Source organism: Solanum tuberosum, unplaced genomic scaffold (genome assembly GCF_000226075.1).
Source record: "Solanum tuberosum cultivar DM 1-3 516 R44 unplaced genomic scaffold, SolTub_3.0 scf00451, whole genome shotgun sequence".
Classification (NCBI taxonomy): Eukaryota; Viridiplantae; Streptophyta; class Magnoliopsida; order Solanales; family Solanaceae; genus Solanum; species Solanum tuberosum.
In genome coordinates this window covers 407,308-419,954 of record NW_006239369.1, presented here as the reverse complement: position 1 = coordinate 419,954, position 12,647 = coordinate 407,308, and the positions used below count along the sequence as shown (strand labels likewise).

General features: G+C 47.1%; 1 protein-coding gene and 2 pseudogenes across 1 annotated transcript; all 3 read left to right on the top strand.

Annotated features, from left to right (window-relative positions):
* The first annotated feature begins 3,946 nt into the window (after window positions 1-3,946).
* Window positions 3,947-4,611, top strand: LOC107058152 (uncharacterized). The gene is made up of 2 exons (XM_015303521.1): window positions 3,947-4,269; window positions 4,521-4,611. The coding sequence occupies exons 1-2, from the start codon at window positions 3,947-3,949 to the stop codon at window positions 4,609-4,611; spliced, it is 414 nt and encodes a 137-aa protein (XP_015159007.1).
* A 1,856-nt stretch (window positions 4,612-6,467) lies between these two features.
* Window positions 6,468-7,229, top strand: LOC107058155 (uncharacterized; annotated as a pseudogene).
* Window positions 7,230-9,058: 1,829 nt separating this feature from the next.
* LOC107058151 (uncharacterized) overlaps window positions 9,059-12,647 on the top strand; it is a 7,739-nt pseudogene continuing 4,150 nt past the window's right edge.

Genomic DNA, 12,647 nt, shown 5'->3' with positions numbered 1-12,647 from the left:
GCACATGCCGCATCCGAAGCATGCAGGCCTTTGCTAATGCCACCTGCCATTGGCCGACATTGTTTGCCCGATGCGCACATGCCACATCCGATGCATGTAGGCCTTTGCTGATGCCACCTGCCATTGGCCGATATTGTTTGCCAGATGTTTGCAGGCCTTGGCTGATGCCACTTGCCGTTGGCCGTCATCGCTTGCCCGATGTGCACATGGCACGTTCGATACGTGCAGGCCTTGGCTAATGTTGCCTACCGTTGGCCGATGTCTCTTGTCCGATGCATACAGGCCTTGGCTGATGCCGCCTGTCCCCGGATGTGGAATGCCCGTGCTGCCTATATAGACCCATATTGCCTTTGACATCTTAGTTGTCTTTAGAATTGCCCCCGACATCCCAAAAAACCTTTTATAGCGACAACGTTATTAATCCCTTAACATGTCATTAGGCATGAGAAATGAAACCAATGTCACAAAAAACCTCACAATGGGGCATCTTTATTGATCAAGTGTTTGATCGGCATAGAACGTATAGTTCACCACTTAGCGGCAAACTAGTAAATTTCACGCACCATGTTATTCTCCGTACTTATATTTCAACACTTGGTGGTTTTTTCATTCCAAGGATGCAAGCAATCGATAAACTTCATATTTGAAAAGTTAGAAATGATTGGATTTCAGGTTGATAGGCTAGAAATGTGAATGATGCATCGCCGACATGATGGCCAAAGCGAGCGCGGCAGTCATTCGCAAGGAGCATTTGTTTTGGGTAGATAGGATTCGGTGAAGGACCCATGCCCACTGCATCTATCGACTTTGAGAATTTGAGCCGCCGCTCGCATACCACGCCATCGCACGACGAAGTAAGGAAGGAGTGGAATGCGAGAGCGGCTTTTGGGTTGACCCCGCACATGGAATGCGATGGGCAAAACGGCGACTGATTGCACGTGAGTAATTCCTACGCATAAGGTATGCAACACAGGAGACCGACATCCGCCAAGCCTAGATTGCGCTTGATCCGCCACCGAGATGGAATGCGACTTAGGATGTCACTGCTTGAAGCAAGGATCCAACCTAACCGCACAACTCGAATACCACTTCTGCACCATACGTGAATTTTTTCGTCGATGCACTACCAACAAATGCCCCGACGCTCGACATTAGATGTCATATGTCGACGCTGATGCCTTCATTGCAAGGCTAATCCAATCCCCGTCGTTGAACGCCTCCGTTGGGGGTGAGAATTAATCACTGCGAAGGTGTTGGAGGCAGACTGAAGTTCTTTCACGAACACCCCCCTCGCCGGCCTATCGATAGTGTCTGGTCGTACATGGACTTACGTGCCCCATGCGTGCAGCGCCTAGAGTTAGCCATAACAGGAGCTCTAGAACTCGCTACTCGTCCAAAATCACTGCCGTTTCCACACCAAACGAGTATAAAACGGTCGATTTAAATGCCTTAAGCGTCATACAGTCACCCCACAGACGTCGCCGACGTATTTTTGTGGGCACCCAACGGCATAGCACACACAAGCCATGCATGCCATCAAGAGCCCACGCAACATGCCTACTAAGCCCACAGGACGCCCATGATGTACGCCTGCCGTCACCTCAGTCTGCCTCCAACACCTCTACCCCCCTTATATAAGCTTAAATTAAAAAAAACCATGTGACAGGAGTAGACATCATTTTTCCAGAGAATCATAATGAACATGTACAACCCAAATATGCACACATTAGCTTCCACAAATGACTTTTATATATATAAAAAAATAGTCTTAAACAATTCTTTTTGTTTTAAATTTTTCCAAAAATTCTGAAAAATTAGTAATAAATTAATAAAAATAGGAAAAACATGAAAAATATAAAATTAACACCGAAAATTCACTAATAAATATAGTAACCTCAAATCCAACAATTTTATAAATTTTAATTTTTAAAATGTGACGTAAAAAATAATAAACTGTCAAAATAAATTATAAAAAGATGAATAAAAGTTGGAAGATATGAAAATGCTCGAAAACACTTCTCAACTTGTGAAACTAATGATAGAGTATATATTTGTACAAATAAAAACGTTTCAACATCGTACACATCGTAAAAGTAAAGAAGGTTGGTACAAACGAACCACGTGAGCTGGAAACATAGAGAATATATGATGTAAAATAGATGAGTATGTTGTTATGTATGAAGGGAGTTTCACACTCTTTTCATTTTCGTATGGCAAGGTCATCCGCATGTTATCGACTAGACCTCGACAATGTCGTCGCGTGCGATGTCGCTCGTCTAACGAGTACAAACCACAGACGATGCGGGCAGGCCACGTCTAACATCCGCTGACCGATGTGTGCACGTCACGGGCGTTGCGGCCTGGCCACGTCTTACGTTATTAAACCGATGAGTGCAGGACACGGACGATGCTGGTAGGCCACGTCCGACGTAGGCAGACCGATGTGTGCAGGCCACGTACAATGCTGGCAGGCCACGTCCGACATCGACTGATCATTGTGTGCAGGCCACGGACGATGGGAGAAGGCCACATCCGACGTCGGCTGATCGATGTAGGCAGGCCTCGTCCGACGTCGGCAGATCGGTGTCTGCAGGACACAGTTTATTTTGGCAGGCCACGTGCGACCTCGGTTGATCGATGTGTGCAGGCCATCGCTGATGATGCTTAGCTGATGTACGCAAGCCACAGCCAATGTCGACCTGCCGATGCGCACAGGCCATGTCTGATATGTGTAGGCCTTGGCAGATGCTGCCTGCTATTGCCCGACGTTGCTTGCCCGATGCGCACACGCCACGTCCGATGCGTGCTGGCCTTGACTGATGCCGCCTGCCGTTGGATGACATTTCTTGCCTGATGCGCACATAGCACGTCTAATGCATGCAGGCCTTGGCTGATGTCGCCTGCCCTTTGATGATGTCACTTGCCTGATGCGCACATGCCACGTCCAATGTGTAAAGGCGTTGGCTGATGCTGCCTGCCGTTGGTCGACGTCGCTTGTACGATACGCATAGGTTTTGGCTGATCTCGCCTAGCCCCGGACGTGGAATGTCCGTGCTGCCTACATAGACCCATATGGCCCTTGAATTCTCATTTGGATTTAGAATCACCCCAGACATCGCGAAATACCTCTTATAGCGACATCGTTATTAGTCCCTTAACATTTCATTATACATGAGAAATGAAACAAACGTCACGAAATACTTCGCAATAAGTCATCGTTATTGAACACGTATTTGATCGGCATAGAACGTATAGTTCAACACGTAGCAGCAAAGTAATAAATTTCACGGACCATGTTATTCTCAGAACTTATGTTTCAACAGTTAGTGGTTTTGTCCTTCCAAGGATGCAAGCATAACATGAACCTCTCATTTGAAATGTCAGAAATGATTGGATTTGAGGTTGGGGGAGAGGGAAAGTGGGGAAATGGAATTAGAGTGACAAAGGGTTGTATCTCAGTGGATCGTGTCATCAAGGCCACTCTTCCACTTACAATACCCCGTCACGTATTTATGTCTTCTGCAAATGATTCTACCCACCGCTCAATGGAAATTGTACATCAAGGCCGTCACCGCGCCGCTTCTGTCGCTGTGACTTAGCCAACAAAACGATCCTTTGGGGGCTAATGGCCCCTACTGCGGGTCGGCAAGAGAATGGTGGGCGCATGCGTTGCTTCTTGCCTAGATTCTAACTTAGAGGCGTTCATCCATAATCCAACATATGGTAGCATCGCGCCACTGGCTTTTCAACCAAGCGCGATGACCAATTATGTGAATCAACGGTTCCTCTCTTACTAGGTTAAATTACTATTGCGACATTGTCATCAGTAGGCTAAATCTAACCTGTCTCACGATGGTCTAAACCCAGCTCACATTCCCTATTGGTGGGTGAACAATCCAACACTTGGTGAATTTCGATTCACAATGATAGGAAGTGCCGACATCGAATGATAAAAAATAAACTTCAGTATATAGCTTGGCTGCCACAATCTAGTTATCCTTGTGGTAACTTTTCTGACACCTCAAGCTTAGAATTCCTAAGGTCTAATCTATCGTTAGGCCGCGCTTTAACGATTCGTATTCGTACTGGAAATCATAATCAAACGAGCTTTTATCCTTCTAATCCACATGATTTTTCTATTCTCGTTGAGCTCATCTTAGGACACCTGCGTTATCTTTTAACAGATGTGTCGCCCCAACTAAACTCCCCACTTGACAATGTCTTCCCCCCGAATCGGCCCGCGAAGCGAGTAGTGGGTGCAAAAATAGGGGTAGTTCCCCGCTTCCGATTCACAGAATAAGTAAAATATCGTTAAAAGTATTGGTATTTCACTTTCGCCTTTCGACTCCCAATTATACTACACCTCTGAAGTCATTTCACAAAGTCGGACTAGACTCAAGCTCAATAGCGTCTTCTTTCTCCGCTGATTCTGCCGAGCCTGTTCCCTTGGCTATGGTTTCGCTGTATATTAGACAGGGACAGTGGGAATCTTGTTAATACATGCATACGCATCACTAATAAGATGACGAGGCATTTGGCTACCTTAAGAGAGTCATAGTTACTCCGGCTGTTTACCCCCGCATAGTTGAATTTCGTCACTTTGACATTTAGAGCACCGGACAAAAATAACTTTGCGTAAACATTTGTTGGGACCATCGCAATGCTTTGTTAAAATTAAATAGTCGAATTCCCCTTGTCTATACCAGTTCTGAGTTGGTTGTTTGACTCCTGGCGAAGGCCCCCGAAAGAACCATTCCCAATCCGTCCCCCGGCTGGCCCACGGCGACCCGCTATTTCTGTGGGATCCGCTCAAGCAGTCCACCGACACCCAGTGGGTTCGGGACTGGGACCCCATGCCAAACCCTCAAAGCCAATTATTTTCCCGATGTTACGGATCCATTTTGCCGACTTTCCTTGCCTACATTGTTCCATCAATTAGAGGTTGTTCACTTTGGAGACCTGATGCGGTTATGAGTACGACCGAGCGTGGACAACGTTCGGTCCTCTAGATTTTAAAGGGTCGCCGGGAGCGCACCGGACACCACGTGATGTGTGGTGCTCTTCCAGCCGTTGGACCCTACCTCCGGCAGGGCCCATTCCATGCTGGGCATGCTGGTAAATAGAAAAGACAACTCTTCCCGAGGCTCCTACCGACATCTGCCGACTTCCTAATGTTGTTGTCAACCATCACGTCCCGGTTAAGGAATCTTAACCCGATTCCCTTTCGGGGTACGCGCGAAATGCATTATCTATTTGGGTTCCCTCGACCAATTGGATCGACTAACCCTTTTCACCCTTCAAAGTTCTCATTAGAATATTTGGTACTACCACCAAGATCTGCACTAACGGCTGCTCCACCCAGGTTCATGCCCAAGGTTTTGCGGTTGACCGACGTTTCTTGGATGATGCGCACATGACACGTCTGATGCATGCAGGCCTTGGCTGGTGCTATCTGCCGTGTGCCGACGTTGGTTGACCGATACGCACATGCTGCTTCCGATGCGTGTTGGCATGGACTGATGTCGCATGTCGTTGGCCTACGTCGCCTGTACGATGCGTACAGAGTTTTGCTGATCTCGCCTGTCCCCAGACATGGAATGCCCGTTCTGCCTACATAGGCATATATTCCCCTTGACATCTAACTTGGATTTAGAATCGCCCCAGACATCGCGAAAAACCTCTTATAGCGACATCGTTATTAGTCCCTTAAAATGTCATTAGACATGAGAAATAAACCCAACGTCACGAAAAACATCGCAATAGGTCATCCTTATTGAACAAGTGTTTGATCAGCATAGAACGTATAGTTCAACACATAGCAGTAAAGTAGTAAATTTCATGGACCATGTTATTCTCAGAAATAATATTTCAACAATTAGTGGTTGTTTTCCTTCCAAGTATGCAAGCCTGACATAAACCTCTCGTATGAAACGTTAGAAATAATTTGATTTGAGGTTGGGGGAGGGGGAAGGTGAGGAGGATGAATCGAAGTGACAAACGGTTGTATCTCAGTGGATCGTGGCAGCAAGGCTACTCTTCCACTTACAATACCCCGTCGTGTATTTTATGTCTTCTGCTGAGGATACTACCCACCGCTCGATGGAAATTGTACTTCAAGGAAGTCACCGCGACGCTTCCATCGCGGTGACTTAGCCAACAAAACGTTCACTTGGGGGCTAAAGGCCCCTACTGTGGGTCGGCAAGCTGACGGCGGGCGCATGCGTCGCTTCTTGCCTGGATTAAGCCTTAGAGGCGTTTAGTCATAATCCATCACACGGTAGCTTCGTGCCACCAGCTTTTCAACCAAGCGGGATGACAAATTATGCGAATTAACGGTTCCTCTCTTACTAGGTTTAATTTACTATTGCGACACTGTCATCAGTAGGGGTAAAACTAACCTCTCTCACGATGGTCTAAACCCAGCTCACGTTCCCTATTTGTGGGTGAACAATCCAACACTTTGGTGAATTTTGCTTCACAATGATAAGAAGAGCCGACATCGAAGGATCAAAAATAAATTTCGCTATATAGCTTGGCTACCACAAGCTAGTTATCCTTGTGGTAACTTTTCTCACACCTCCAGCTTAGAACTCTGAAGGTCTAAAAGATCGTTAGGCCACGCATTTACCGTTCCTATTCGTACTAGAAATCAGAATCAAACGATCTTTTGTCTTTCTGATCCACACGATTTTTCTATTTTCGTTGAGCTCATCTTAGGACACCTGCGTTATCTTATAACAGATGTACCACCCCAGCCAAACTCCCCACTTGACAATGTCTTCCCCCCGGATTGACCCGCAAAGTGAGTCTTGGGTCCAAAAAGAGGGTAGTTCCCCTCTTCCGATTCACGGAATAAGTAAAATAACGTTAAAAGTAGTGGTATTTCACTTTCGCCTTTCGACTCCCACTTATACTACACCTCTCAAGTCATTTCATAAAGTCGAACTAGATTCAAGCTCAAAAGGGTCCTCTTTCCCCGCTGATTCTGCCAAACATGTTCCCTTGGCTGTGGTTTCGCTGTATATTAGACAGGGACAGTGGGAATCTTATTAATACATTCATACGCATCACTAATTAGATGACGAGGCATTTGGCTACCTTCAGAGAGTCATAGTTACTCCGACGTTTACCCCCGCATGGTTGAATTTCTTCACTTTGACATTCATAGCACTAGACAAAAATCATAGTGGGTAAACATCCGTTGGGACCATCGCAATGCTTTATTTTAAATAAATAGTCAAATTCCCCTTGTTTGTAACAGTTATGAGTTGGTTGTTTGACTCCCGGGGAAGGCCCCAAAGAAAGGAACCGTTCCCAGTCCGTCCCACGGCGACCCACTATTTCCGCGGGGTCAGCTCATGCAGTTCATCGACAGCCAATGGGTTCGGTACTAGGACCCCCATGCCAAACACTCTGAGCATATTTCTTTTCACGAAGTTTCGTATCCATTTTGCCGACTTTCCTTGCCTACATTGTTCCAACAACTAGAGGTTGTTCACCTTGGAGACGTGATGCAGTTATGAGTATGACCGAGTGTCGACGGCATTAGGTCCTCTGGATTTTCAAGGATCACCGGGAGCGCACCAGACACCACGTGACGTTAGGTGCTCTTCCAGCCGCTGGACTCTACCTCCGGCTAGCCGATTGCATGGTGGGCGTGCTGTTAAACAGAAAAGACAACTCTTCCCGAAGCTCCCACCAACGTTTGCCGACTTCCTGACGCTGTCGTTAACCTCCACGTTCCGGTTCAGGAATTTTAACCCATTCCATTACGGAGTACACGCGAAATGCGCTATCTGTCGGGGTTCCCCCGACCCATACGATTGACTAACCCATGTGCTGGTGCCGTTCACATTGAACCTTTCCCCTTTTCGGCCTTCAAAGTTCTCATTTGAATATTTTCTACTACCACAAAGATCTACACTTAACGACTGCTCCACACAGGCTCATGCCCAAGGTTTTGCCGCTTACCGACGTTTCTTGGATGATGCGCACATGACACGTCTGATGTATGCAGGCCTTGGCTGGTGCTATCTGCCGTTGGCCGACGTTGCTTGACCGATACGCACATGCTGCTTCAGATGCGTGTTGGCATGGACTGATGTCGCATGTCGTTGGCCTACGTCGCATGCCCGATGCGTACAGAATTTTGCTGATCTCGCCTGTCCCCAGACATGGAATGCCCGTTCTGCCTACATAGACATATATTCCCCTTGACATCTTACTTGGATTTAGAATCACCCCAGACATCGCGAAAAACCTCTTATAGCGACATCGTTATTAGTCCCTTAAAATGTCATTAGACATGAGAAATAAACCCAACGTCACGAAAAACCTCGCAATAGGTCATCGTTATTGAACAAGTGTTTGATCAGCATAGAACGTATAGTTCAACACATAGAAGTAAAGTAGTAAATTTCATGGACCATGTTATTCTCAGAACTTATATTTCAACAGTTAGTGGTTTTTTTCCTTCCAAGTATGCAAGCCTGACATAAACCTCTCATATGAAATGTTAGAAATAATTTGATTTGAGGTTGGGGGAGGGGGAAGGTGGGGAGGATGAATCGAAGTGACAAAGGGTTGTATCTCAGTGGATCGTGGCAGCAAGGCTACTCTTCCACTTACAATACCCCGTCGTGTATTTATGTCTTCTGCTGAGGATACTACCCACCGCTCGATGAAAATTGTGCTTCAAGGAAGTCACCGCGACGCTTCCATCGCGGTGACTTAGCCAACAAAATGTTCACTTGGGGGCTAAAGGCCCCTACTAGGGGTCGGCAAGCTGACGGCGGGCGCATGCGTCTCTTCTTGCCTGGATTCAGACTTAGAGGCATTCAGTCATAATCCAGCACACGGTAGCTTCGTGCCACCAGCTTTTCAACCAAGCGGGATTACAAATTATGCGAATTAACGGTTCCTCTCTTACTAGGTTTAATTACTATTGCGACACTGTCATCAGTAGGGTAAAACTATCCTCTCTCACGATGGTCTAAACCCAGCTCACGTTCCCTATTTGTGGGTGAACAATCCAACACTTGGTGAATTTTTCTTCACAATGATAAGAAGAGTCGACATCGAAGCATCAAAAATAAATTTCGCTATATAGCTTGGCTGCCACAAGCTAGTTATCCTTGTGGTAACTTTTCTGACACCTCCAGCTTAGAACTCTGAAGGTCTAAAAGATCGTTAGGCCACGCATTCACGATTCGTATTCGTACTGGAAATCAGAATCAAACGAGCTTTTGTCCTTCTGATCCACAAGTTTTTTTCTATTTTCATTGAGCTCATCTTAGGACACCTGCGTTATCTTATAACAGATGTGCCACCCCAGCCAAACTCCCCACTTGACAATGTCTTCCCCCTGATCGACCCGCAAATCGAGTCTTGGGTCCAAAAAGAGGGTAGTCCCCCTCTTCCGATTCACGGAATAAGTAAAATAACGTTAAACGAAGTGGTATTTCACTTTCGCCTTTCGACTACCACTTACACTACACCTCTCAAGTCATTTCATAAAGTCGGACTAGATTCAAGCTCAAAAGGGTCTTTTTCCCCGCTGATTCTGCCAATCATGTTCCCTTGGCTGTGGTTTCGCTGTATATTAGACAGAGACAGTGGGAATCTTATAAATACATTCATACGAAATCCACTAATTAGATGAAGAGGCATTTGGCTACCTTAAAAGAGTCATAGTTACTCCGACCATTTACCCCCGCATATATGAATTTCTTCACTTTGACATTCATAGCACTAGACAAAAATCACATTGTGTAAACATCCGTTGGGGACCATCGCAGTGCTTTGTTTTAAATAAATAGTCAAATTCCCCTTGTTTGTAACAGTTATGAGTTGGTTGTTTGACTCCCGGGGAAGGCCCCCGACGGAACCGTTCCCAGTCCGTCCCCCGGCCGGCACACAGTGACCAACTATTTCCGCGGGATCAGCTCATGCAGTTCATCGACAGCCAGTGGGTTCGGTACTAGGAACCCCATACCAAACACTCCGAGCATATTTCTTTTCACGAAGTTATGGATCCATTTTGCCAACTTTCCTAGCCTACATTGTTCCACCAACTAGAGGTTGTTCACCTTGGAGACCTGATGCAGTTATGAGTATGACTGAGTGTCAACGGCATTAGGTCCTCTGGATTTTCAAGGACCTCCGGGAGGGCACTAGATACCACGTGACGTGATGTTCTCCTCCAGCCGCTGGACTCTACTTCCGGCAAGCCGATCCCATGGTGGGTATGTTGTTAATCAGAAAAGACAACTCTTCCCGAAGCTCCCACCAACGTTTGCCTACTTCCTAACGTTGTCGTGAACCACCACGTTCCGGTTCAGGAATTTTAACCCATTCCCTTACGGAGTACACACGAAACGCGCTATCTTTCAAGGTTCCCCCGACCCATAGAATTGACTAACCAATGTGCTGGTGCCGTTCACATTGAACCTTTCCCCTTTTCGGCCTTCAAAGTTCTCATTTGAATATTATCTACTACCACAAAGATCTACACTTAACGGCTGCTCCGCACAGGCTCATGCCCAAGGTTTTGTAGCTACCGCCATTCCCTCCAACTCATCGGGGTCTGGCACTTACCCCGACGGCTAAGTGTACGTCGCGCGCTTAAGTGCCCATCCATTTTCGGGGCTAGTTTACTCGTCAAGTGAGTTGGTACACACTCCTTTGTGGATTTTGACTTCCATGACCACTTTCCTGCTGTCTTAATTGACCAACACCCTTTGTTGGATCTTGGTTAGAATGCAGTTTGGAACCATAAGCCGGCTTTCGGTTCATCCCTCATCGCCAGTCTAGCTTACCAAAAAAGGCCCACTTGGAGTTCTTGATTCCGTGGTGCAGCTCAACAAAGCAGTCACGCCATCCTTCTGATTAAAGTTTGAAAATAGGTCAGGGTGTTACCCCATGAAGTCTCAAATCATTGGCTTTATCCGATAAAATTCGCACCCGATCTCTAGCTATTCAGAGGGAAACTTCGAAGGGAATTAGCTACTAGATGCTTCAATTAGTCTTTCTCCCCTATACCCAAGTCAGATGAACGATTTGCACGTCAGTATCACAACAGTCCTCCACTAGAGTATGCTTTGGCTTCTCCCCTCTCAGGCATAGTTCACCATCTTTCGGGTCCCCACAGGTATGCTCACACTCGAACCCTTCTCAGAAGATCAAGGTCGGTCGGCGGTGCACCCCTCAAGAGGATCCCACCAATCAGATTCCTTATGCCTTATGAATTTACTAGCCCGTTGACTCGGACACATGTCAAACTCCTTGGTCCGTGTTTAAAGACGGGTCGAATGGGGAGCCCACAGCCAGTGTCCGGAGCACACAGATGTCGAAGCACGCCAGAAGCGCACGCTTCGTACCAAAATCAATGAGACAGCATTCCACGGGCATATCAAGAACCCAGGCTTTGACCGCCCCCCTAATCCACGCTGGTCCACACCTCGAGTCGATCGACGAACCAACTCGTCACCGTTCCACATCTGACCAGGGTGCATCGTCAGCTTCCATCTGCTTCCTTCTCAAAGCACTCTTTGACTCTATTTTCAAAGTCCTTTTAATCTTTCCCTCGTGGTACTTGTTAGTTATCGGTGTCTCTCCTGTATTTAGCGTCAATCGAAATTCACCGCCTGATTTGGGTTGCATTCCCATACAGCCCGACTCGTAGACAGCGCCTCGTCGTGTGGAAGGGTCCAGGGACAACGGAGCTGTCACCCTCTCTGGCGTCCCCTTCCAGGGGACATGGGCCCGATCCTCCGCTGAGGACGCTTCTCCATAATACAATTCGGACGATGGAGCCGCCCGATTCTAAGGTTGGGTTGTTCCCGATTAGCTCCCCGTTACTAAGGGAATCCTTGTAAGTTTCTTTTCCTCCGCTTATTGATATGCTTAAACTCAGCGGGTAATCTCGCCTGACCTAGGGTCACGGTTAGAGCGTTTTAGTCGTCAATTGGAGGGTCTGGGAATCAGGACACACGACAGGTTGTAGCCGCGACAAAAAGAGAGAGTTGAGTTTCAATCACCACTTGCCGCAATGTCCGTCGATGTGGACTCGTATTTAGGCCAGCCGCGCGCTCGAGGAGCACGGGAGGCCAAATTTGGCCACGTGCTATGCCTTGCAGTGTGTGGGGGGTGACCCGATGTTTGACGCCCAGACAGAAGTGCCCTTGGCCTAATGGCTTCGAGTGCTACATGCATTCTAAGAGTCGATGGTTCACGTGATTCTGCAATTCACACCAAGTATCGCATTTCGCTACGTTCTTCATTAATATGAGAGATAAGATATTCGTTGCCGAGAGTTGTTTGTGTTTAAAGAGCAACACACGTCCCCGCGCACGCTACGCGAATGGGGAGAAAGGGGAGGACTTTAAACTTTTTTATTCCTTGGCACTTTCCGCGCCGGATTTCATTGGCGCCCTGAATTAGCGTGCAAGAGCGCACGCGGGGGACGACAGGGAGGCGCACGACGAGCCCTTATCGCCCTGAAGTACTTAAAACGTGCTCGCCGGTCATTCTGCTTTGCAGGTTTCGACAATGATCCTTCCGCAGGTTCAACTTCGAAAACCCTGTTACGACTTCTCCTTCCACTAAATGATAAGGTTCAATGGACTACTCACGATGTTGCGGGAACC